This window comes from Camelus ferus, chromosome 1, assembly GCF_009834535.1.
Source record: "Camelus ferus isolate YT-003-E chromosome 1, BCGSAC_Cfer_1.0, whole genome shotgun sequence".
Taxonomy (NCBI): Eukaryota; Metazoa; Chordata; class Mammalia; order Artiodactyla; family Camelidae; genus Camelus; species Camelus ferus.
Window position 1 is genome coordinate 51,279,193 of NC_045696.1, and position 25,803 is coordinate 51,304,995.

Sequence of the window (25,803 nt, forward strand, 5' to 3'; positions counted from 1 at the left end):
ACTCTTCTCTTAGGGCAGTTTCGTTTCAAATATGCAGCCTGCTGGAACTAAAGTACCAGATAGGCCTGCTGGTCCAGTGTAGCGACTGCTCGCCAGAAATCATGAAAAAGAACAAGTTGGGTAATTAACAGATCAGGGACAGTGATGGGCCTTTAAGAAAAAGGTAGCGAATTTGGGGGCGGTACGGCGGTAATATTTTGCAATGGAGCTCTCCCCCAACGCCTGTTGCTGGCGTCTGAATGAAGGCAAACCGACCCACGGGTCTCACGTACTTAGGAAACCCTCCGGGTTCCAGGGTTTCCCGCATTTCCGTCCCGGCGCCTTCCCGGACCCGAAGCCTTTGGAGGCTGCCCCGCCCACGCGCCGCCAGCGGGCACCGGCGGGGCGGGCGGGGTCCGGGCGGCCACCCCTGGGGAAGGGCGGGGCGGAGGTGCGGGGCCAGCCCTGCGCCCCGCCTCCGGGGCCCACTCCCGGGAGCGCGTTCTGCGCTCTACCGCTCCTCCAGGCGTCAGGGCCGCGGGCCGGGGAGGGGCCTCGCCGGCGGGCTCTGCACGTGCGAGCGGGCGGGCGGGGATCCCCGGCGCCGGGGGCGGGGCACCCGGAAGCGCGCCGACCTGCCGCGCGGAGCCCTGCGGGCTGGGGGTCGGCGCGGACGCCACGGGGAGGCGGGCGCACCGCCCCGGCGGCGGCGGCGGCGGCGGCCGGCTGTGGTCACAGGTGGGCGGCGGCGGCGGCGGCGAGGGCGCGGCGGAGTGGAGCCGGAGGCCCGGAGACTCCAGCCATCACGCCCCGCGGAGCAGACACCGGGAAACGTGTCCGCGCCTCCGGAGGAGCCGACCCTTCTTCCCTCCGCCTTGGCTTCCTTGGCTTCAGCCTCACCTTGGCCCCGGAGCGCAGGTAACTTCCCTCTCAAGGTCATTCTTCGGGCGGGGCGGTGTTCACGGCCCGCCCACGTCCTCACGTTTGGCGGGGGCGGGAGAGGCGCGCCCAGCTCGCTACGGAGAAGTCGGGTTGGACGGCGACCCCGGGCGCCTGGTGGCCTCTCCGGAGCCGGGTCGCCGGCCCCAGCAGCCGGGGACGTTCGCCGGCTCCAGCGGGTGCACGCTTTGTCTCTGCCCGCGTCCCTGACGGTGTTTCCACCCACGCCTAGGCTGCGGGCGGGGACCGCTCGGCCCTCCCTAGCCCGCACCCGCAGGTGAGCGCAACCACCCGCGCCCCGGCTGTCCCGGGCCGCGTAGTCGGCTGTCGCTATGGGAACGGCTGGTGCCCAGACAGCGCCTGTTCTGGGTGGGGACCCCGCGGTGAAGGCAGCTTGGAGCCCCTAAAGCCCTAGAGCTGTCTGTCTCGACAGGTCGAGCCAGAAAAGCCTGATGAAAAGGGGGTCCCCCATCCCCCTCTTCTCATTTTTTATTTCTCAGGCATTGGCGGTTAATCAGAGAGAGGCGTGGATGGGTTTACAAGATGTGAGTTGTGTTCTTTCCACCTTTACCTTCTGAGGGCCTCTTATGCCTCACGGTGACAGGTGGAAATCACGACCGAGAGGGGCAGCATGAAGCCGGTGAAGAAAAACAAAGCGGAAGAACCTGAATTGGAGCCCCTGTGCTGCTGCGAGTACATAGATCGAAATGGGGAAAAGAACCACGTGGCTGCTTGTTTGTGTGATTGCCAAGATCTCGATGAAGGGTGTGATAGGTAAGAGCAGAGTGTTTCTTGATGCTGACCCCACTGGCCCTTTTGAGAACTACCGCGTATACTTTCGGCTTGGCCATCCGCAGCATTGGAATTTGCTCTTCATCCTGTTTCCAGTTATCTACAGTTGAGAGTGTCAAGTGTGAGAATTTTTAAAAGATACATTATCACTCAGTAGTGCTCTGAGTATTGTTCAGCTCAGTTTACTAAGACATTATTAGTTTTCATTTAAAGGGAGAAGATGATGGAGAGAATGGGCGGATAAAGGGACAGTAGACAAGATAAATGTATGAAAAATGCAGGCCAACAGAATCTGTAAGTTTAAAATGAACACATTAGTACTGGAAAGTTCCTACATTCTCAGTGTTCTCTGCATTCAGAGACTGACACCTTGGGCCCAGATTGCACTTGGCCGAAAAAGGCCTTGAGGGTTTAAAGATCATTTTCATGCTGTTGGAATCAGTCTCACTCCTTGTTTCTGGGGAGGAAGTGCAACCAGAAGGCATGTCCCTCCCCTGGACTGGCTGTTTTCAACATGAGCAGCAATACTGTCTTGATTGATCCTATCGTATTTGGCTCTTATTTTCTCCATTATCTCGTGTTGGAAATTGCTATCCAAAAAGGTAATTTTTTAACATCTCTGAAAAAACTTTGTACCAAATGGTAATAATCTGGTTTTTATCCATCTTCTAGATAATTATATATTTAAAACTTTTTATCACATGGAAAGCATAATGTGGGGAGAAAAAGAATGGGGGAAACTTGCTTTCCCCATTAATAATTACTTCTGGTTGAAAAAAATCATTGCAATGGCAAATCGCTGACTTAGAGCTTAGTGGGTTAATCTCGCCATGAGAAACATTCTTGTAGACTTCTGTAGTCTAGTACCCATAATCCCTTTGTGATTCTTCCTTAACAGTGTCTATTGTCTTTCTTACGGGTGTCTTTAAACATGGGTTCTTTAAACTTAGTCTGAAATCCATACTGAAAAAATGGAGCACTTTGCTCTAAATGCAGAAATAATGCCTTTTCCATAATCTCTATCACTCAAGTCTGCAGCTCTTCCATTAACCTGGCTCTTCCTCCCTCCCAGCCCTTGAGTCCTTAGCTGTCCCTGAGTTCTCTTCTCTCCATACCCTTCTCTGGAGATAAGCTTCCAGAATTTCCACAGACCCTGTGTTCTATATGTCTTCCATTCACATCCAAGTCTAGCCCTATTTTTTAAAGTTCTAAATTTCTAAAATCAACGTTATCATTCCTTAAACTGTTCCTTTCCCTGCTAGCCCAAGTGTGCAAAAAAGTCAGTACCACCTGTCACCAAGCTCGCTCATTCGACTCTTCCTTATGTAGACCTGTGCCCTACGGAACTGGTTTGCTCCCTGGGCCCAGGACAGGTTTTGAGCTGCACACACCTCTCTCCACTGGAACGCCTCCCTGCCCCCTCTCCACCTGTATAGATAACTGGCTGGCAGTCAAAATCGAGCACAGATCCCACCTTCCCCACGCCTCTGATGACTCTACCCAGAAGTGTTTCCTCTCCTCCAAGCACACTGTCTGAATGTAATAGTTCATTGGGCAATTTTGCTGCTGTCACTTATCTAACATTTCTTGAATTCCTGTGTTGTTTTCACAGCTAGATTGTAAATTTGGGATTTTTATGTCTCTACACCCACCCGAGTCTGAACAGTGCTTGTATGGACTATGTATGTATTCCTATGTATTTGTTTCATGGAGAAGTGGTTTTAACTGTTAAATACCTAAGCATTATTTTCTCATTCATATTAGAAAGTGATACATGAATCTGAAAAACTCATGGTTAGTAGTAAGGAGGTAGAATGCTTGGCCTTTGGCTCCTTTATCAGTTATCTGCTGTTTGGCCTACAGTGTTGAGTGGTTTTTAATTCAGCAAACCCATGTGAAGCGCCTTCTCTCTGTGCTCTTTCTGAATAGATGGATCACATGTAAGTCCGTGGGGCCAGAGACCTGTGAAAGAATCATGGATACGATCTCTGACCGCCTCCGAATTCCTTGGCTCAGGGGAGCCAGAAAAGTTAACATTAGCATCCTCCCCCCACTCTTCCTGCTGCCTGTCTTCCTCCGCGTGGCTTCCTGGCACTTCCTCCTGGGGGTGGTGGTTTTGACCTCCCTCCCTGTGCTGGCTCTGTGGTACTACTACCTCACTCACAGAAGGAAAGAACAGACTCTGTTTTTCCTGAGCCTCGGACTCTTCTCTCTGGGCTACATGTACTACGTCTTCCTGCAGGAAGTGGTCCCCAAAGGGCGTGTGGGGCCCACCCGGCTGGCTCTCCTGACCTGCGGGTTATTTCTGATACTCCTCGCCTTGTACAGAGCCAAGGGCAATCCAGGCTACCTCAGAAACCCAGCGAGCAATGACAGGTCTCCAAGCGGCAGCCAGACTGAGTGCCTGATCAGAAAAGGGCCGGACAAGACCAAAGGGTTCCCTGGTGCGGATCTGTCGGGCGGTCTCAACAACCGCACGCCCAAGGACGAGGCCAAGGGTTCCTGCAGGACGGCGGCTGGCAGCCCCACCAAGGTGAAGGAGGACTGGTGTGCCAGGTGCCAGCTGGTGCGGCCGGCCCGGGCGTGGCACTGCCGGATCTGCGGCGTCTGTGTGAAGAGGATGGATCACCACTGTGTCTGGTATGTTGGAGAAATCTGGAGGCTTGCGGAGGGTACATTCACATGAGATTCTGGCCGGGCTTGATCTCCCTTTGTGCCGTCCTCAAGTCTCTCTCCTTCCCAGCTTTACACCTTGCGGATATTTGTGGGCTGTTCTGATGTTCCCACTTAGTCATCAGTTTTTCAAGTTTCACAAATTTAGTTCTTTTCAGTCATTTCCTGAGGTTTTTTTTCCCCCTTTTGCTTTCTCTTTTGAGCTGCCCCTCGTTTTTCTTCTCCTTTCTGAGAGGAGTATCTACAGTTGAAAGATTTGTTTTACAAATTGTTTTTCGGAATTGGTATAGGTGTATGTCCCCGTGCTCACAGAGATCAAGGAAGTGTTTTCCTGTATTTTTAAGTGACTCTTGTCCTCTGACGATGTATACATCCCTCATCATTTTGATGCTACCAGGGATTTCTAGTCTACCTTATTGAGTGAAGGCCTTGCCGGATAAGTCCCTATTTGGTTATTTGTGGAGAGCTGGGCTTTTTTGGTACCTCCCTGCTGGCCAGTGACAGATAAGGACACGTGATGCCCCTAAGATGTGCAGTACAACTTTTAAAGAAAATGTTGTAGCTTTACTGCACAAATCATGCCATTTGTTTTTTATTTTTGTTGAGGGAGAAGTGAGGAGGTAATTAGGTTTATTTATTTATTTTAATGGAGGTACTGGGGATTGAACCCAGGACCTCATGCTTGCCAAACACACATTCTACCACTGAGCTATACCATTCCCCCAACTGCATCAATCTTAAAGGGGTGTGATTAATTCAGATGTGAATGCTTTAAGTAGCTGTTTGCAACTTTATCACTCTTGAGGTGTTTGTGGTCAGTGAATTATGCTTTTTATGTCTAGGATTCTGGTCTCCTCAGAAAGGGATGTGGGGCAGGGTAAGGGTGCAGACAGCCAGGAGGGCACAGGACCCAGGGACAGCTCTTTTCTGGGGCTTTGTCTTTAGGAGTAAACAGGTGTTTTCATTCTTAGGTTTTCCTCGTCTCTGTCTTCATTTATCCTCATGAGTTGCCTGTGTGTGCCTGTGTTTGTGTGCATGCGGGATGGTGGTGGTGGTGGGGGCCCGTTTACAAGTGCTGGTTTGCAGAGGGCCTGACAGCCTCAACTGTGAGCTGGTCTCTGCCCACTGGGGCGTCCTGTGCTTGTCCTTTAACTAATGATAGATTTCCCTCTGCAAAGAGCAGAGAATAGAAGACTGTATCTCTCAGCAGACAGGTTTTTAATTCCCTAAAATTGAAAAACAAGAAAACTTACTTTTTAATAACTGAAATTCACATTATCCCTGTTTTAAAAGCTTTCTTGTTTATAAGTGAATTATACAGAGAACTTCTTAAAACATGTTTGCTTTTCTCCCCCCTGTGCTGTTTTGAGGATAAATAGCTGTGTCGGAGAATCAAATCATCAAGCATTTATACTTGCCCTTTTGATCTTCCTGCTCACCTCGATGTATGGGATAACACTGACCTTGGACACCATTTGTAGAGACAGAAGTGTCTTCACAGCTCTCTTCTATTGCCCTGGAGTTTATGCAAATTACAGGTGAGACATGGATACCATGCACAGGGGCCCCCGAAGGAGGGAGTGGATTTGCCGTGAAGTACAGGGCTGTGATTTGCTGCTAGGTGGGGCGTTTTCACCCAGAACAGAGCAGCTCTGGGATGCTGGGTATCCCTGAAATTGCCAGCACCGTTGTGTGGCGGACATGAGCATTTTTCTAGGGGGATGTCAGAAGGAATGTTGACCTTAGAAAGTGAGGAACTAGTGCTCTCCACATAGGACGAGACTGACTCAGGGTCTGCAGAGTCAAATGACCCCTGGCATGCCCGAGGTAGTGACGGCGGACCTGAGATGATAACTGAAGTAGCAGTGTCCAGTCTCTGTGTTGTACAGGGTCTCTTTTGTCATGAATATCAGGGAACTCCTCACTTGACTGCTGCTTCCTGGTGCTTTTTAGCCCAATCTTGATTTACTGCTTCTGACGCTTTTGTGAAGTGCTCACAATCTCTGTGACCTTTCTTTTCTATTTAACCTCCATTGGTTTCTCCTGTTCTACTTTTTTTTTTTAAAAATCACCACTCATGATTACTGTGGTATCTAGGTCAAAATTTCCTTCAGTGTGTTTAGGTTGGGGCACATTTATATAGCGTGAAGATCTCCGTGCTTTAGCAGAAGCTGGAATTTTTTAGCTTTGGCCCAGCCTCCCCCTCCCCTAAAGCCACAGCCCCCCCCCCACCTATGTTCTTTGTTTCACCCCCTCCAGCAGTTTCCTGACATGGGTGCCCTGTGGGGCTCTGGTCCCCTGTCTGAGCTGGGGCAGCTCTGCCCCCAAGGTCTTTTACTTTCTTCTCACTGTTTTCAGTGCAGGCACTTCTTTTTACGAGTCACCATTAAAGATCTAGACATTCTTGGCACTGGAATAGATGGGCCCTCCTCCTGAGGTTAAGGTCCTTTCTCCTCGGTGCTGAGTCTCACAGGTTGTAAAATACTTAAGTAACTACTCTTAGTGGGTTGTGATAAGTGTCCTAGAGCAGAGCGTGTCTGTTTGTAAGCACGAGTTTTCTAGACTTTCTGTGGGCCACGTAAACGAAATGAGGAACGTAGTCTTGCCACTGGCTCTCACTGCTGTTGGCAGGCAATTCGTGTCTCCTTGTGGGGCCTTAACTGTGGTGGTTTAATCATCTCTGAGGTCCCTTTCAGCTTAACAAGTGAGGACTCTGAATTTATTTTCTGCTATCTCATTTACAAACACTGAAAATAATCAATTGGCGGACAGGAACAGGCAGCCTCTCACCGTCTTATTAATAAGCTGGCGGACTTTCTTGTCCCGTGTGATCCTGTGTGGGTTTAGGAAGCAGGATTTGAACTGGGCAGGGGCTCCTCCAGAGCCGCCGAGAGGAGGGCAGCTGGTGCGGGCAGTGGTCCTACCTGCGTCCACCAGCATCGCACCGAAAAGAATGGAGATGTGCGGCTCCGCGCTGTTCCTGGGTTCGCACTCCCAGCTTCCTTGAGGACGTTTATAGCAATCTCATGGTGCCTGCCTTTTCTTCTGAGTTAAGAATAATTGAGGGATTATTCACTTAACAAACACATTTTGAATGCTGTGATGGCAGGCACTTTGTTGGGTGTGTGGGGGATGCAAAATGCAAACAGTCGTTGTTAGTATCACCTACTAGAAAGAGAGTCCCCAATAATTATAAAACAGAGCATGTTAGCAGTCTTGAGTTAAGCAGGCTGTTGGTGTTGCGGGGATAGAAAAGTATCTTCCAGTTGGGGTGAGGGGAAGGCGCCAGAGGCCTTAGGAGTAAGTCCTGCATGTGTGCAATGTCACAACGGGGACAGCTCCCTGCCTGTGAAGTGGGCAGCCCTGACCCGCCTCTTCCCGCTCTTAGCTCGGCTCTGTGCTTCACCTGCGTGTGGTACTCTGTGATCATCACAGCGGGCATGGCCTACATCTTCCTGATCCAGCTGATAAACATCAGCTACAATGTGACCGAGAGGGAAGTGCAGCAGGCCCTTCGGCAGAAGACGGGGCGCCGGCTGCTCTGCGGGCTCGTCGTGGACACAGGCCAGTACAGTCGGGGCTTCCTGCGGAACTGGCACCAGTTCTCCACCCTGGGCACACACCCCTTCCACCACCCTGCTGAGGACATTGTCTGAAGTGCCTTCCGTGCGGCTCCGGGGTGGCTCCCTGCTCTGCTCCCTTGCATCGTGCACTTCAGTACATGCAGGATGCTCGCGTTTATCCCCAGTTTCTTAAAGGCATTTAGGGCCATGCTCAGGTTTAGACACTGGACTGGGAAGAAATTAATTTTTCTGACTTCACAACTTAAGGGATTTTTATATCGAAGCAGTAAAAGTAGAGCCATTCCTTTCCAGTCACCTTATTAACTAACTCAGTCACCGGAAGTTGAAAGGGTGTGGATTGCTGATGCACAAATTGATAGAAGCAGTTCCCATCCATTAGTATGCAGGGGGGAGGGAGCTTTGCATTAGGGTGGTTCTAGTCTCTTTCAATTCCTAATAGCCATGTGACCCTTAGTCGAATCACTTCCCCAAGTCTCAGGTTTATCTGTCACATGGGGTTCTGATGCCTGCCCTGGTACCTCACGGACTGGCTGGGGGTAGGGGGGTTACGTGAGGGTCACGTGAGGGATGAGGTGTGTGGAAAGCACTGAAAAACGACTAAAGCACCAGAGAGGCGTGAGTACTATTAGGAGAATCCTAAGACTGGAAAAAATGTTTGTAGGCCAGAACATTGAAGCCAATATTATTAGAGTAATCCATTTTCAGCATTTCAGTGAAAAAAAATCCCCAAACACCATGTTGTACAGTTCTGGGAACTTCTGTTTCTGAAGTATTAGACATTAACTACTCAAAGAGGGTAGAAGATGACCAGGTGGATTTACGCTGTTGTCTCATCTTGGAAGGACAGTTGATAATAATTATAATTATTGCTAGTATAATGTACAGTGAGTGGTCATGAGTTTAGGTGATGAGTTCTTACATTTATCTTATGTCTTCTGTATGTATTCTGTTTGGATTTACTCTGAGTAACTCCACTAGGCATCAGTGTTTTTTCCTTTTCCTTGTTTTGCCTGGTCAGGTGCTAGCACACTTGTGACGATGGCTGGGTGAGAACAGACACTCCTGTGGGGAACATTTGACTCTTTCCTGGGCAGGGTGGCTGGTTAATATCAAGGGCTTGACTTTTTTGTTCATGTAAGTAATTCAGACACTGTCAGTAATAGCGCTAACCAGTAATATAGCAAAACCCAGCCTTCTGGTGTTCACGTTATTCTGGCCTGAACTCTTCTTTGAGGGGCTGATGGACGCCTTCCCACTTAACTTGCACATGACTTCTCATATACCTTTCTCGAGATACAAGTATCTCACTAGGAGAGAAGAAACAGGGCATATATGGTTTCCACTAATTAATGGATTACTGTTCTTCCTTAGCTCTTTCTGACTTGTTTCTTTAATCATAACTCAAAAGGAAAAACGTGTAAAGGATTAAATATTTAGAGTGGGTCTGTGCTACCACCGAATTAAGATGAGGCAGTTTCAGATGGGGAGCAAACCCTCTTGGAATATTTGGTTCTGTACATGCACGTTTTTTTGGAACCTCAAAGAATTCATGAGCCATTACATTTGCCTTAGCTTATAGCTTAATATGGGGGAAATATTGCCAGCTTTTTCAGTCTTTCTGTGCATGCTGCTGTAGCAAGAGGTTTATAAAGGTTGAGAAAAAATATTGCTACTTCTACGACTCTACCCTCTGCAGCACCATCCCTAGCCCTGCCGTTTATCAGGGCTGTCCTTAAGCCAGGCACCACGTCGCTATACAAGCTTGTCGTTGGTCTCCCCAGAGACGGATTGTTTAACGAACGAGAGGCTCTGTATTCCACAGGGATGAGCCAAAGAGCACGTGTGGGGATGTTAGCTGAGTCTGTGGTTTACTGTACGGTGATGCCCTATCTCTGGCCCAGAATCAAGCATTCATTTGGAATTAACATTGGAGCTGATAAAACTAATTCCTTTCCATATAGGTTTGAGATAAGAGAGAGGGCAGTAATGTCAAAGACAGCACACATGGCCTGAAATCTCTGCTTGTAGTCTCTTGAGTGCCAGATGTATAGCCAAATCTGATTGTCTAGTGATTGATAATGAAATTCAAATTAATATAGTCAGCAATTTTGGCCTCTTGCTAGATATTTAACAATCAAAATGTGGTGTGCTGACGATGAAGAGCACCCAGGAGACCAGCCATTTGGCGGAATTAGGAATGATACCACTTTTATAACCACCACCCCTAACGGGGTTACCGGGATGGGGCAACTCACTCAGATGAGGACTCCCTGTATATTATTCTGACTTGGAGTTAAGGTGTTTGTTTGAAGTTCCTTGAGAACTTCATGATTGGCAGCTTACAGAAGAAAGCTCAAGCCTTTGAAAAGCTCAGTGGGTTTGTAGACGTAAAAGCCTATTGAAGTATTTGTACCAAAAGGAGCAGCAAACAAGGGGCAATCTGTGAGCTGTTTCTGTAGACTCGGGGACTTCCTTGGTCGGTGCTCCTGGACTTTTAAGCCTTTGTATGATCTGGAACTGTTAGAGGGATTTTTGTCCTTTTAAAGGACAAGGCCTCTGAATGAGTGAGTCCCAGAGACACATGGGGTGGTGGTGGCCGTGGGGAATTGCCCTCCAGACCTATAACCAGCAGTGTCTTGGCCATAGGAGCAGCACCCCCCAACATATTTCAAACAAGTGAGTTCCCTCCTTTCACCCCGCATCCTCAGCCTCTGTTAATAAACATACTGGATGTGGAGTTCAGTAAATGATCTACTATATTCTGACCACTTACATTACTCTCAGGCCATGTACTATTCCTGGGGAAGAGAAACGAGTCCATTTGGAAGATTTGAGGTTGAAATAGTTAAGGATCAGGATTGCACAAAGGGAGAAAATCCTTCAATATTTAGAAATGTTATGATGCTCAAAGAGTACTTTGTGGCTCCAGCTGGGCCCATCTGAAGTGAACTGACCATTAACAGTGCCTCTTTGATAGGTATCTTGATGCTGCTGAAGTCAAGCCATAAGTGTGTTTTAGGGCCCTGGGCTGCTCATGTCAGGCACCTGTGTGTCTGTGTTTACGAGACTGTCAGTCTCTGCTTCCCAAGTACTGGTGGCTTCCTTTGGTGGATGAAGTCATGTTGTCTTCCACTGCACCATCTGCCTAGCAGAAAGACTGCTACAAACTTTCTCTTATGCAATAGTCCTTGGTATTTCTAAAATTTTTGGCAAGAGAAAATTTTCTATACTAGAATCTTCCACTGCCAGAAAACAATGCTGGTAAGGTTCTCTGTAATAGTGACCATCTGCTTAATAGACTATTTCCTTTGGGTAGGACATCAGCTTTTTATTATAAAACAACTAATAGAAGCAAAAATAAGAGTATCTAGAAGCACAGCTTTAACCAGGATGTTGAAAAATTAATGTTTTGTGAGGTTTAAGGATCTCTTTAAATTAGGTAGGTTTATACTGACAGCTTCATTTTAGCCACATTTTGGTACACTGCATTTTAAAAAGAATTTTCTCAAAGAAGAAATGCATAATGGAGACTTTTGTTTGAGGCGCCCATTTGGAATCTGGTTTTCTCAGCAGCAGCTTGGCGGGTGTGCCATTTTGTCTGAGACACTGCAAAGGTGATGCGGGGTGAGAGTGAGCTGTGCTTCACTGAATGCAGAGTAAAATTCGTTACGTTCTTGTGGATATCTGTTGTGATTCATATAAACTTCTTCTGCAAAATCAGCTACATTTAGTCCTGTTTCTAATGGACAGTTATCCCCACTTCCCCAAGTGTTTCGTTGTAGTAGCAGCAGCAGCAGGCCAAAGACGGGATAGTTCACGGAGACAGATTTCCTCAGAGGCTGTGACTATTGCTGAGCTGGGCTTGTGACTTTTTACGACTGTAGCCTCCCTGATGGCGCCTTTCACTTTTAGAAAATTCATTCTTTCACAGCAGAGCTTTAAAACTAGAGCTAGTCTGTTTCAGTTATCGATGCAACTAAAACTCTGTTTCTTCAGACGACGCCCCTGACCAGATGCCACGTTACACAGCTGGCAGGCTCAGCTTGTCGTCCTGTGGTCTGAGTGATGTGATGGTTTGAGTTGTTAGGGCTTCGGAGCCTTTTCATTTGATCACACTTCTGGGTCTGACAGACTAAAGGAAAGCCAGGAAAATTTATGGAATGTTAAATTCCGTGTTAGAGTTCATATTTAATGTAACTGGCTCAGCACCGTTAAACGGGATTTCCGAAGCCAGCTCTGGAGGCCGTGGGCTGAACATTTTGCACTGTTTTGTACTTGTGATCGTATCCTCTTATCACCTCAGACTCAGACACAAGGCCTTTTAAATGGAGATTTAAAAAATTACTGCCATTTATGTGAAATAATGTACTGTGACCAAGTTGTTTAAATGGAAAATAAAGTGCTTTCTTTAAGGAAAAGAGTTGATGTTTCTTGGTGTGTCTCCTGAACTCTTCAGCTTTAAGAAAAGCCTGCTTTAGGGCTGGGCTGCCTCTTTGGCAACCTGGATGTCCCCATCCTATGGATTTAGAGTGTCCCTACCCCTGAGCTACTGTTTTCCTCATGGTTACCGTTCCAGTTCTGTAGGCCAGGAATACTGCCTACTTGGGCATTTCATTAGCAGTACCATTTTAAACCATATCTTTTAAGATAGTGCAGGAAGAAACATAGGTCATTTATTAAGTTATTTACTAAGTAGGTCATTTTCTAAGTTATTTTCCTGCATCTCTTTAGAAGGTTGTAAAAGTAGATAAAATGTCCTCGCTGGCCCAATCAGAATGTGGGCTGCTGAAGACTCAATTTCTAATTGATGCTTGAGGTGAAATAAAAATAAAATAAAGCTGAAGAGAGAAAAAACTTAAGCTTTATGGGATTTATTTAGGCCCCTGGCAGGTTTACTTGAGGAATTCACCCTTCCTTGTCTATAGGCTTGGCATTAAAATAAAATTGGTATTTTATTTCTGGGTGCCAATATCAGCCAATATTCTGTAATTGTACTATAGATAAGAAAAAACAGTGATTTAGATGGAAAGAGGTTAACTATGAGCTACTTTTAGTCCCATTTCTTCAGTGGCCATTAGTCTTAAAAAGGTTTCAGATGATGACTGTATAATCATATCAAAGGAAAAGATGAGTGGGGACAGGGACATTGTGGAAGAAACCAAGTTCGGTGTAGGGTGCTCTTTCCTATCCGAGTAAATCATAGCACATCTTCCATAGAAAACAGATCTAAGTGTTGTAGCTAGATAGCCCTTCTAGGGAGTAAGAGACAATAACAGTTTATTGAGCAACACACACAATTTTATTTTACCAACTCAAATTTTCAACTTACCAAATAGTAGTTACCTCGGGGCTCAAGGGACTATTCTCATTTTACTCTGATTTTACCTGTGCATCTACTACCTGAATTTGTTGTAATGAACATGTATTTTGTAATGAAGATTTTTTTCTAGCAGGTACCCTTTCAGACAGTTCACAGGAGTGTTTTGTCAGTCTTTATGTTCTTCAGCACTTTGAAGATGAAAACATTCTTTGAATTCAAGATAAGTATCTCAACAGATCAAACTGAGCTGAGGACTAGAAGACAGAACGAGTGTGTTGTTTAGAAGTTGCAATCAGGAGAGTGAACAAACTGCTGGGCTGCTTTGATAGAGTCTTTAACTTTTGGAACTGCCTTCTTGCTTATCAGAGTGCACTGAAGAGAGGTATCTTTGGTGCCCCCACTTCTCTGAAGCCAGGACACGCTGCTATCCTTGGCAGCAGCTGCCTAGAGAACCTTTTGATCTGTGGTTTTCCATCGGGGTGGGCAAAAGGGACAGGGTCTGGCAGAATGCCTGTTGCTGCTGCTAAGGTACTAGACGGCTGACCCTCCTTTTCTAAGTACTCACTACTTTTAATTTGTATTTAATTAAAATTACATTTGTCAGCAATTCACCTTACATTATAAGGACCCATTTTCCTTCACAGCCTCAGGCAAGCAAACACTTGTCTTTTTTAAAGTTTATGATACTATAAATAGATAGGATAGGATACATTTGAACAGCAGAGCTCTAGACTGTTCGACTGTTCCTTTGGATGGTCCCGCTGTGGTAAATGCTTCAGCGGACTGACAAGCAATCCACGAGAAATCAAGAAGTTCAAAGTCACAAAATACTTTCTCTGATCCAAGAGGTATGTGACAGAACATAAGCCAGGTATATGTGTGTCTGTGAGCGGGTGGAGATAACACACAGACACACAGACTGACGCCGACCCCGTTGGCAGCCCTGGTCCGTGTTCACCGGCACACCAAGGCCTCCTCCCACCCAAGGGCCGAGCACCCGACTGCTGTATGAGTCACAGCGGTGCGAACATCCGGAAATCTGGAAGAATTTCAGCAACCTTCCTACGGAGCTGCTCTCGCCTTTCTTCTTTGCCTCTTTCTTCCTTTGTAAATTTTGCAAACTTCTTCCATGTCTGAAATGTGGTCCAGAGAATCCTCCTTTAAGAATAAGAAGGAAAAATGTGAAATGCTAAGGAAAAGCTGACTTTCCATTGAACTGCACTGCAAACTTTATGGAAGGAATCTTTATGTGAACAAAATATGAAAGGTATGGAAATCACAATATGGGTTCAGACAGTAATTTTATGAAGATGATAGAGCAACTGAGGAGGATGGGAGTGACTAGTAGGTTATCTTTTCCATCAGGTGGTCAGTGAAGCCCTCTGTGAGGTGACACCTGAGCAGAGCAGCTGGTGCCTCTGAGTGCAGGCTGTGAGATGTCCTCCTCAGGGGACCTGATGGCAGCCCGCACCCTGTGTGCAAGACAGGACAGCGGAGTAAGGGCTCCAGTGGTGTAAGCCCTCCAGGCAGAGATGCAGGGAAAGCACATGCAGCACGTGCCAGTTATAAGCATCAAGGTCCTGGTGCTCGGCCCACTGGTAACCTCAACTCCAACAATGGTCTTTTGAATTTGAAGACAAGATACCCTAGCATTACATCCTGAAAAATTGGTTCTGGAGGGTCACATGTTGAAGCAAGGGTGTCTGCTGTCGTAGGGAGGCAGGCGATGGCCTTTTAAAGTAGCACAACTATGGGATTCCTTAGTGTCCACTAAAGCTGAGCACCAGGGATACAGAGGCAGACCAGTCTGCCCAGGAAGGGTTCACCTGGGGGAGAGATCACCTCAGTGCAGTGGGGGCTGCAGGGCTGGAGGTAAGTGCTGGTAGATCAGGATACTGCCTGGTCTGGTGGTGAGGAGCATCAGAAGTTTTTTTAAGAGATGATGTCTGAACTGGGTTTTTTTGTTTGTTTTTTTTTTTTAATATATAACTTTGATTTGTATTTTTAGTGGCGGTTGTAATTTTAAAGTGATAATTTGAATAGAATTGTTTTTATTTATGTTGTACTATTTTATGTGAATAGAAAGTGGTATTTGTTAAATGGATGCTAAATTGTTCATAATCTTTAAAACTTTTTTCCTTTTTTACAGATTTCTTTATAGATTATTACAAGATAGTGGGTATGATTCCCTGTGCTATATGGTAAATCCTTGTTGCTTATCTATTTTATGTACAGTAGTTTGTATCTGCTAATCCCATATTCCCATTTGTCCTTTCATCTATCCTTTCCCCTTTGGGAATTGTAAGTTTGTTTTCTGTGTCTGTGAGTCTGTTTCTGTTTTGTATATACATTCATTTGTATTATTTTTAGATTCCACATATAAGTGCTATCATATAATAATTTGTTTTTCTATCTGACTTAATTCATTAAGTATAATATTCTTTAGGTCCATCCATGTTGCCACAATGGCAATATTTCATTCTTTTTAATGGCTGAGTAATATTCCATTGTGTGTGTGTGTGTGTGTGTGTGTGTGTGTGTGTGTGTGTGTGTGAAATATATATTGTGTATGGGGATACATACACACACACATTTTAAGCCAGTTGTTTGTTGATGGGCACTTGGGCTCCTTCTATGTCTTGGTTATTTTAAATTATGAGCATTGCTGCTATGAACATTGGGATGCATGTATCTTTTTGAATTAGAGTTTTCGTTTTTTCTGGACATATACCCTGGAGGGAATTGCTGGATCATATGGTAGCTGTATTTTTAGTTTCATAAGGAAACTCCATACTGTTTTCTATAGTGGATACACCAATTTACATTCCCATGAACAATGTACAAGGATTCTTCCCTTTTTCCACACCCTCTCCAGCATTTATTACTTGTAGACTTTTTGATGATGGCCATTCTGACCAGTTTTGATTTGCATTTCTCTAATAATTACTGATGTTGAAGATCTCTTCCTGTGCCTGTTGGCCATCTGTGTGTCTTTGGAAAAATGTCTGTTTAGGTCTTCTGCCCCTTTTTTGATTGGGTTTTTTCAATATTGAGTTGTATGAGCTATTTGTTTATTCTGGATATTAACCCCTTGTGAGTCCTGTCATTTGCAAATATTTCCCCCCATTACATAGGTTATCTTTTCATTTTGTTGATAGTATCCTTTGCTATGCAAAAGCTTTTAAGTTTGATTAGATCTCATTTGTTTACTTTTATTTCTTTTGCTTTCGGAGACAGATCTAAGAAAATATTGCTATGGTTTATGTCCAGGAATGTCTTGCCTATGTTCTCTTCTAGGAGGTTTTATGGTGATATATCTTAACATTTAGGTCTTTAAAATGATTTTGAGTTTTATTTTTGTATATGGTGTGAGGGAATGTTCTAATTTCACTGGTTTACATATAAGCAGTCCAGCTTTCCCAGCACCACTTGTTGAAGACACTGTCTTTTCTGCACTGTACATTCCTGCCTGCGTTGTCATACACTAACTGACCACAGGTGCGCGACTTTATTTCTGGGCTCTCTGTTCTGTTCTGCTGACCTGTTTTTGTGCCAGTACTACTCTGTTTTGATTACAGAGTAATCATAGATCTTGTATGTTGCTTTTATTTGTTTTTCATTTGTCTTTCTGTCTGCTGTTCTGATTGGGTGATTTTCATTATTCTATCTTTCAGATCATTTATGTGTTCTGTGTCATTTAGTTGGCTATCCATTGCTTTTAGATTGCATTTTATCTCAGAAATTGAATTCTACATTTTTGACGGGTTCATCTTTTTAGTTTCTAGTTCCTTGTTACAGTGATCTGTGTTTCTTTTGATAAGCTTTCTTAATTTAGTCAGCATTTTTATTACCATCTTTTTGAACTTGGAATCTGGTAGACTGGTGAGCTCTTGTTTCATTATTTGTTCTTTCAGGGGATTTTTCTTGCTCTTTTTATTGGGACCAGTTCCTCTGTCTTTTCATTTTACTTAACTGTTTTTCTCTTGAATTTATAGAGACAGAGAAAGTTATCTACTGGTCTTGAAAGAGTGTTTTTATGTGGGAGCATCCCCGTGTAGACTGTTTGTGTCCAGTATTTTTGGTGCGAGGGTTGGTTTTGATACGGATGCCAGCCACGTCATTCCTCAGGGTGTGCTGGCCGTTATCACCTTGATGGGGGGTGGTTGGTGTTGGGGGATCTAAATCCCAAGCAGAGCGTGAGGCAGGACTTCCTCTCTGCTCGGTGGCAGTCGCCGCCCTGTCAGGTTCCCAATGGTTGGAGTAGAAGCCCTGAGGGTGAGGCCCGATCAGACTGCATTCCCCTGAGCGCGTGCCCTGCCCCAGAGTTGGGGGAGCGCTGAAGTGGGGGAGGCTCGTGCACTTAGAGGTCCAGTGCCCCGCCTGTGTAGGTGTCCGTGGCTCTGCTCAGATGCAGCCCAACGTCACGTCTCTTCCCGTTGTGTTTGTCCCACATTTAGTGCAAGGTGTGGTGTGGACTGGCTGGGGCTGGAACGTTCACGAGGCTGGGGCTGGGGGGTCAGGGAATTATGGCTGCAGGAAGTGACGTGGCTGTGCTGCCACCTGAGATCTGGGCTGCTTCTGTGGCACTCTTCTCCCAGGACCTGTCTGCCCCAGGTCCAGTGCTAAGCTGTGGTGCGGAGTGGGTGGCTCTGGGAGAGGAACCCTGGTGTGTTCCTGCAGCACCGCAGGAGTGAGCTCTGACAATGGCCGCTGCTGCCGCCCCACCCAGCTCACACCCCAGTCCCCCTGGGCCGTCTCTGAGCAGCTAGGCTGAGCCTTCTCCCTGGGCTTGCCTGTCCCAGATCCTGCACTAAGCTGCAGTGTGGAGTGTTTGCTCGGCGGGAGGGTGAACCACCACGTGCTCCTGGGGTCCCGTCCGGGTGAACGCTGACCATGGCTGCTGCCACTCCACCGAAATCACACCCCAGGCTCCCCGGCGCTCTCTGCGTAGCTTGACCGAGTCTTTTCCCAGCGCCCAGGTGGCCCAGATCTTGCACCACGTGGGTGTGGAGGGGGCAGGGCAGAAGTGTTCTCCCTGTTCTGATTAGGGAGTCCAGGAAGGTGGAGCCACCGGTGCAAGGCTCTCTCGCCATGGCTGTTGGCAAGACAACTTGTGTGCGCTGCTTGAAAGTAGAGTCTAGGCTTCTCCAGCCCTTCTCTCTGTCCCAGCAGTTCTCCCAGCAGCCAAGGGGGCTGTCTCCTCTGTGCAGGACCCCAGGACTGGGATGCCCAGATTGTGGCTCCACCTGCTCCCTCCCCAGGGCGAGGTTCCATCTGTGCAGACCTCCTCTTTTCAGATCCCTCCCAGGGGCGCAGGTCCTGGCCTGATGCCTCTTCTCCATCCTACCCAGTTAAGTGGAGATCTTTCTTGCAGCTTTGGTTATATGGGAGATCTTCTGCCAGTTTCCAGTTTTCTGTGAGAATTGTTCCACATGTAGATGTATTTTTGTGTTTCTGGGAGAGGTGAGCACCACATATTCCTACTCTGCCATCTTGATCCCTCCTGAGCTGAATTTTTATCAAAGAAACAGCTTTCCTAGAAGAGGACACATCTTGAGTACAGGCAGAGGCAAGAATAGCTAAGTTTATATTTTCACAACTAGAGGCATAGATGGAATTTATTCTGGCTTTCTTGACCTTTTAATGAAGCTCCCCTAGAATGTATTTCAGTCTCCATTAATTTTATGGCTGATGGCTGTTTGATGTTTCTGATAATGTTGATTTTTTTGTTGTTGTTGGAGGAGGTATTACTGTTAAGTTAAAAACAAAACAAGAGCCTCAAGGAGTGGCGCTGCTTCATCTGCTTTCTTCCATCCATCCAGTCCATCACTTACAGCTTCCTGTACTCGGCCGTATGACCCACTCCCAGTCCTTGACCCCACTGCCCACTCTCACCTGCTGTTCACACCTTTTTCTAAATGGGGCTACATTCCCATTTTCTGACTTCTACATTTTAGCTCCTACTGTTCTACCCTAACTGAAGTGCTCTGCCCCCTGGGGGGAATCTTCCTAGATCATCTTCACCTCCATTTATTTTCCCGTCCTCCAAACTCCTAAAGCGCGTGGTCACAGTCACTGGTTTGGTGCTTATTTATAGTATCTACCTACCTACCATCCATGTCCATCTATGTCCATCTACCTACATCTGTCCCCCTGAGGTCCACAAGCTCCTTGACGTTTTGTGTGAAGCTCTGTGTGATGTGCACGTGTGCATTTTCTGGGGAGCAGGTCTGTGACTTTCATTACTACCTCACAGGGCTCTAAGACTCCAAAGTAGTTAAGAACTGCAGTACCAAGGCAATATCAGAAATTTACCCAGAAGTACTGGTTCAGCTGGGAAGGACTGGGCAAGTGCATGGCTGGGCTCTACCTGCACAGCAACACAGTGCCTGCTGATGATGAAGACTTAGGTCTGCTGACATCTCTTAGTCCTGCCATGTATAAAATACCAGACTTTTTATAAGTCTATATTCTTTCATTCAAATAAAACTGAATTAAGAACTCTGAATGTCAATTTTAAGTGTTAAAGTTCCTTTTAAAAGATCTGTGACTACATATTAGTATCACTCCTGCAGTAAAACTCATTCATTCATTCATTCGTGTACCAAGTACTATCACATACCCATGTATTGGGCTCTGTCATGCTGAGAATACAGCAGTGAGCAAGATGTGGTGGGGACGGACAGACAACAAACATATAAACAGTGATAATTTCAGAGAGTCTTAAGTGCTATGAAGAAAACAGGGCAGGTTATTGGACAGACAGGGATGGAGGCCAGTGGTGTGCATTTGAGTGGAAACCTGAATGGTGAGGAGATACAGGTCACGTGAGAGCTCTGAAGCAGGTATGAGTGTGGTTTGTCCAAGGAGCACTGAGAGAGGCCAGTGGGGCTGGACCAGGGAGAACGAGGAGATGCATGGGAAGGGATGAAGTCACAGCAGTGCTTTTACATCAGGCAGACCCTGGCTGAGAATTTATTTCTTGTTGAATGCATGGATTTCCATACCGATTACGTAACTTCAAACCCTGAATAGGACCACCATCTTACTATTTTATTTTAATTGACAGATGAGATTGAATTATTAGAAAAATTGGGAAGAAGACTGATTTAGCAAGAAGAGAATGATTTGGAGTCAGAAAACCTGACGGAGTCCAGGGTCCACCATTTGTTATTTGAGCACCTTGGGCAATTCACCAACCTGGTTGTAACTTCAGTTTCCTTCCCTGAAAACGGGAATCCTGACGTCCGCCCCCCTCCCCTCCGGCCTACACTGCGGTCAGATGAGGTGGTGTGTGAAAGCCCCCTCACTGTCCTGTCACATCAGGCAGCTGCCCCAGGGAATCTTTCATTCTGTTTTTGGCAGCTGAGAAGCAGAAAACAAAAGATGTTTAATAATAATACATTAACATGACAATAAACAAAAAAACAGCTATTATTTTGGGCCAAGCAGTGCATTAATTGAGGTCCCTTGTTACCTTGTTTTGTCTTTACAACAACCCCATAAAGACTGTGGTTCTGTGGTTATCCTCGTATAAACGAGGACCAGGGAGGTTCAAATGAAAGCATTTATTCAAAGGCAAGTCCTCTGAATCCCCTGATTCATTGCCTATTTATTTTAGACAAAATTAGAATCAACTTGCTTACGTTTTCCCAGCCCACGGATTTCAGTATCTGTAAACAAAGATGAGCAGGTGTTGCTGGAGGTGGGCGCCCTCCCAGCGACACAACAGGAGTACTTATAGAAAAACAGACACACACACCACTCCACAAATGAAAACAAGGCAACCCAAAAGTCAGTGTAGTGAGAAAAGGGACACGTCTACACGTCCACAACTGTCTGCACACCTCAGAACCTGGACGCACGGGCCCGCCGTGGTAACTGATGCTCGGAAGGAATGACATTAAATCCCCAAAAAAGGGCAGGCAGGTCACTTGTTTACTCTCAAAGGGAAGTGCAAGATGGAAATTTAGAACATTCCTATCCAAAATGCTTAAAGTTAGAAGACAAAGAAAAAGTGTACTTACATGGAATACTTACTCCTCAAGGACTGAATTAAAGACATCACTATATTATAAATGTTAATAAGACATAGTATGATTCTACTTTTATAAAGTTCCAAGCCTTGAAGTCTGCATACTTAGGAGGTAAAAATAAAAAGACGTGCCAGGAAGTGTTCTCCACAAAGGTCAGGAGAATAGTTTACCTTCAGGAGGGAGAGGCAAGGCCTGTGATTGGGAAGGAGCCTGGAGGGACTTCAGAGGACAGCAGTGTCCTAGACCTCACGGTGGTAACCAGGGTGTCCATTTTATACAAGTTCTGGATATTAAGCTTTATTTGTATTATTTAACCACTTTTCTATATTTGTGTTATATTTCACAATAGATAATGTTTAAAAGAAAGAAACTTAAAACTATATGACAGAGAACACAGTACCTCTGCTTAGGTGTGTTTCAGGTATTCCCATCACTTTATTCTCTTGCCAGTCCTGTGAGGAAGGGAGGGCAGGCTTCCTCCTCCACCTCCTCATTTTAAAGATGGGCCCCTGGAGTGCCAGGGGATTTCCTATCTTGTCTGCACCCATGTGGTCGGGGGTGAGCTGGGACTCCCTCCCCTGCCCAGTATCTCTGAGTGCCCAGCTCTCCTAGCCCCCGCCTCAGCTTTTCAGACCCATTCCAGGCACAGAATCTACTGCAGAGCAGTTGTGAAGCCAGTGAGTGAATTTCTGTAAAGATCAAAGCCTCACCTGTCACTGTGCTCCACCGCAGTCCTGTGCTTGTTCTGAGAATCGATCTTGGCCTCCCTGACCATGTTGCACCAGGCCTGGAAAACCTTCTTCTGAAGAAACTGTGCACACAGTTTTTGTAATTCTTCCTCAAGATCAATCAGGTACTGGGGACGAGGACAGGAAAAAAGTGAGACATTATATCACAAAGAATTCGAGCAAATAAAAAGTACAAAAGAGAAAGACAAAACAAAGGAACAACGGATAAAACACAAAACAAAGGAACAAAGGACACTGGAGGCATAAGGAAAAAGGCTAACGTATCAGCTCAGGTCATATCCTCGGTAATGTATTAAGAAGATAATAATGTAGTCAGAGGAACAGAAAACTAAAGGGACAGGTTTCTTGTAAAATCACTTAAGCAATTATGGGACAAGAAAGCTAATATAAAAACAAAAGCTGATGTAATGATGTTACAGGTGGAGGGATACTCTGTGTGAAAGGAAATGTGCTTAAGATTTTATACTAAAAAAAAATTGATTTGACATTTTCAAATTCATTTCAAAGCAATGAATTGACTCTTCCATATTGTTCCTGAAAGAACACCATGACTGTTGATGGCTGGAGTGCACCTGATTTTCTTACACAGGGTTGAGCAGAGACATGTATTTATAACTCCCTTGCCTGTGGCCTTACCTGCAGCCAGCTCCGGAAGACTCTCCTAAGCAGTATTTGGTCATAAAATTGATCAGCCCGGGCCACTTTCCTAGCCAGGCTTTCCTGACTCCACTGGAACCAGGTCAGCAGGCATTTCCTCTGGAGGGCCAAAGAGTGATGCTCTTTGGCCACCTGAACAATTTTTTAAATGAGAAAAGGAAATTATTCCTTGTATCTTAAAACATCAAAGGAAATACACATCACTGTGGCAAGTGATGCTGTAAACCACATGTAGGCAGTTACCAGAGAGAATAATCTTAAAGACATTCAGCCTACGTCCTAAAAGCTTTGACTGCTGGCTGTATTACACAGGGATTTTAGATTCACAACATGCATAGCTTTTCAGTGCTGACTCCCTGAAGACCACAGTGACTGGCTGGTTATTAAGGACATGGGATAAACAACCTCCAAAACCATCATGTCACTTGCATTGAGTTTTGAAGCGAGTGGCTGGCAACATTCTTGGTTTGTTCTCCTGGAGCTTGGGCAGCAACTCCCTAACAAACTTCTCTTTATTACGTAGTTAACCACTGTCTAATTGAGGAAATGCCAATACTTTCAATTAGTTGTGCAGAATGAGCTATCACAAGCACTGAAATTTAGACATTATTAATAAACCACAAAAACATTTGATAGAAAAATAACATGATGAATAATTTAATGTCTTACCAACTTAAAAGGCTCAGAGTATCATTCTATCAGAATAAACACACAACTCAGACTCTGTAGATTTAAAAAAGTAACTGTTACATTCTTTCAAGAGGTCAGAAGGAAAAGCCCTCTGTTTAGTCCTCTCCAGACAATTACACATTTTTCTAAGTCTCGTCCTGCCACAGCACTGTGCATGTGACCGATTCAGGCGAGTCCCTTGGCAATCATACACAGTGGCCTAAATCCCCGTCACAGGAAGTCTCTGTGGCACCTGGGAGCCAGAAACATACAGCCCCCTACCCTCCTCCCTGCGCTCCATCCTCTGGGAAAACACAGAGATCCAGGGAGAGAAAGATGGTCAGAAGATCCCTTAAAAGTTCTGAAAATGGTTGTTGGAACAAATGGAATACAGCACATTTGAATTTAAGGGGAATGCTAAATAACTCTTCTGGGGGGAAAATGTTAAGCCAGGAACTGTTTAACTGGACCCCTTTTCTTTCTTAATTTCTTCTATCCCTTCCTGGGAGCCGACTCTCGTGGATGAAGAAGCTGCCCCTTCCTCTTACTGTCCTCCAGAATGTCTCCTTTTATTTATTTTTTTTACTTTCAGCTGACAGTTGGTATCTAAACACACCTCTGATTTCTATATAGCATAAAAGACACGCCCGAACTGGGCAGGAGTTTTGGAGGAAGGCGTTGCTGAACTCTGTTCTAGCTTTGTAACCAGTGTGCTTGTAACCTTAGCAAGTCAGTTCTCCTCTAAGGCTCAGTTCCCTTATTTACAAACTGAAATAGATGGAAGAGAATTGCTGATGTTCTAAAATTCCATTATTCTTTGTGGTAGGCTGAATAGTGGCCCTCAGGGATGGCCACATCCTAACCCTGGAAATACGTTATTTTACATGGTAAAAGGGATTTTGCACATGTGATTATGTAAAGGATCTTAAAATGGGGAGATGATCCTGGATTATATGGAAGAGCCCTAAATTAATCACAAGAGTCCCTGTAAGAGGATCAGCATCAATGTGAGCTGTGGCGTCGAGGAAGGTGCTGTGGGCAATGAATGCAGGCAGCCACGAGAAGTTAAAAAAGGCAAGGAAACAGTCTCTCCTGGGACCCTCCACAAGGAACCTGTCCTGCTAACACACTGACTTTGGTCCAGTAAGTCTGATTTTGGACTTCTGACCTCCAGAATTTTAAGATGATAAATCTGTTGTTTTAAGCTACTGTATTTGGGGTAATTTGTTATAACAGCAATAGGAGACTAACACACTTGTTACAAACTAGAGAGGTGATTCTCAAAATGTGGTGCTCAGGTCACTGGGATCAGAATCCCCTGGGTTACTTTTTAAAAATGCAGATTCCCTGACACACTGTCCTCCACCCCACCTTTGCCAAAACCCCAGACCCACTGAGAAGACCTGGAGGTGGGAACAGAGAGATGCATTTTTTCGTTTTTAAGTTCTCCAGATGGTGTTATGGATAGGAAAGTTTGGAAATGGTTTCAGGTCTGTGTTTTCCTGTTTTTATTTTAATTAGATTTTTAAATATTTAAAGCCTATAATTGTCATTTTGAGCTCAAACTCCTTTTTCTATTTTTACATTCTTATGAATAAATTTTTAAAAATTTAATTTGGTTATTCACTCATAGATTATTTTATTTCTAAACTTTATACCTTTCTTGATTTTACTTGGTCAAAATCAGGGACCAAAAAAGCAGAGCTGATAAGTCTGTTAGAGTGTTTTCCACTCCCTGTCTGCTTTTCTTTTGTGTATTAATAATTAAAAATAATAGACAACAATCAGATAAAATAAAACAAAACTAGGAGCACTCAACTGGATAACAAACTATCTGATAAAACCAGTCTTTGTGGCAGTATATTACAAGAAGCAAATTTCCATTCAAATTTCAAATTTCATTTCCAGACTCATTCACTCAGAAGACTAAGGGTCAGCCCTTCCACATCATTACTAGGAAAAAGCCAAAGCAAAACAGCAATGGCTTAGGGCACAGATGGGCCCAGGCCTCCAAACAGGAGCCTAAGTCACATTCACAAAGGTATGGTACTGAATTTAGTGAGATTCTTAGGATATAGAACATTACTGTTCATTTTTAATCCTGGTTTCCATAACCAAAAACATTAACCTACTTTTCAGTATTAACCTGACCAAATGTGTAAGTAAGAGTAGTCATAACCAGCATGCATTACTAACCTTATTATTAAATAGAATTCTAAAGAAAACATTTTATTTATTTAGAGCTTCTTGATCATGTAGTTAACACCCTATTCTATGCACTGGATATATCTGAATTTCAGTGGGATTTGATTTCATTTGTCTGTGTGGTAGGGTGGATTACTGTTCCTGATAATAAGATTATACACTCACACTTGCATGTGTTTTCATCCTGCCTCCCAGGGGAA

At 45.2% G+C, this 25,803-nt stretch overlaps 2 protein-coding genes across 8 annotated transcripts in view; one reads left to right on the forward strand and one right to left on the reverse strand.

Annotated features, from left to right (window-relative positions):
• Window positions 1-476: 476 nt before the first annotated feature.
• Window positions 477-12,387, forward strand: ZDHHC23 (zinc finger DHHC-type palmitoyltransferase 23). Of its 5 annotated transcripts, none has more exons than XM_032479399.1 (5): window positions 477-897; window positions 1,523-1,692; window positions 3,640-4,350; window positions 5,754-5,921; window positions 7,772-12,387. In XM_032479399.1, the coding sequence occupies exons 2-5, from the start codon at window positions 1,550-1,552 to the stop codon at window positions 8,037-8,039; spliced, it is 1,290 nt and encodes a 429-aa protein (XP_032335290.1). In that variant the 5' UTR covers window positions 477-897; window positions 1,523-1,549; the 3' UTR covers window positions 8,040-12,387. The 5 variants fall into 5 exon arrangements, with proteins under 5 accessions (XP_032335290.1, XP_032335299.1, XP_032335276.1 ...); XM_032479408.1 differs by having other exon boundaries at window positions 5,763-5,921; XM_032479385.1 differs by having other exon boundaries at window positions 771-897; window positions 1,498-1,692.
• Window positions 12,388-13,247: 860 nt separating this feature from the next.
• Window positions 13,248-25,803, reverse strand: part of CCDC191 (coiled-coil domain containing 191) — an 82,252-nt gene continuing 69,696 nt past the window's right edge. For all 3 annotated transcript variants that reach the window (XM_032479371.1, XM_006189987.3, XM_032479376.1), the window contains 3 exons: window positions 22,709-22,861; window positions 22,034-22,179; window positions 13,248-14,445 (listed from right to left, as the gene is read on the reverse strand). In XM_032479371.1, coding sequence (XP_032335262.1) covers window positions 14,301-14,445; window positions 22,034-22,179; window positions 22,709-22,861 — 444 coding nt within the window. In that variant the 3' untranslated portion in view covers window positions 13,248-14,300. The remainder of the gene's footprint in view (window positions 14,446-22,033; window positions 22,180-22,708; window positions 22,862-25,803) is intronic.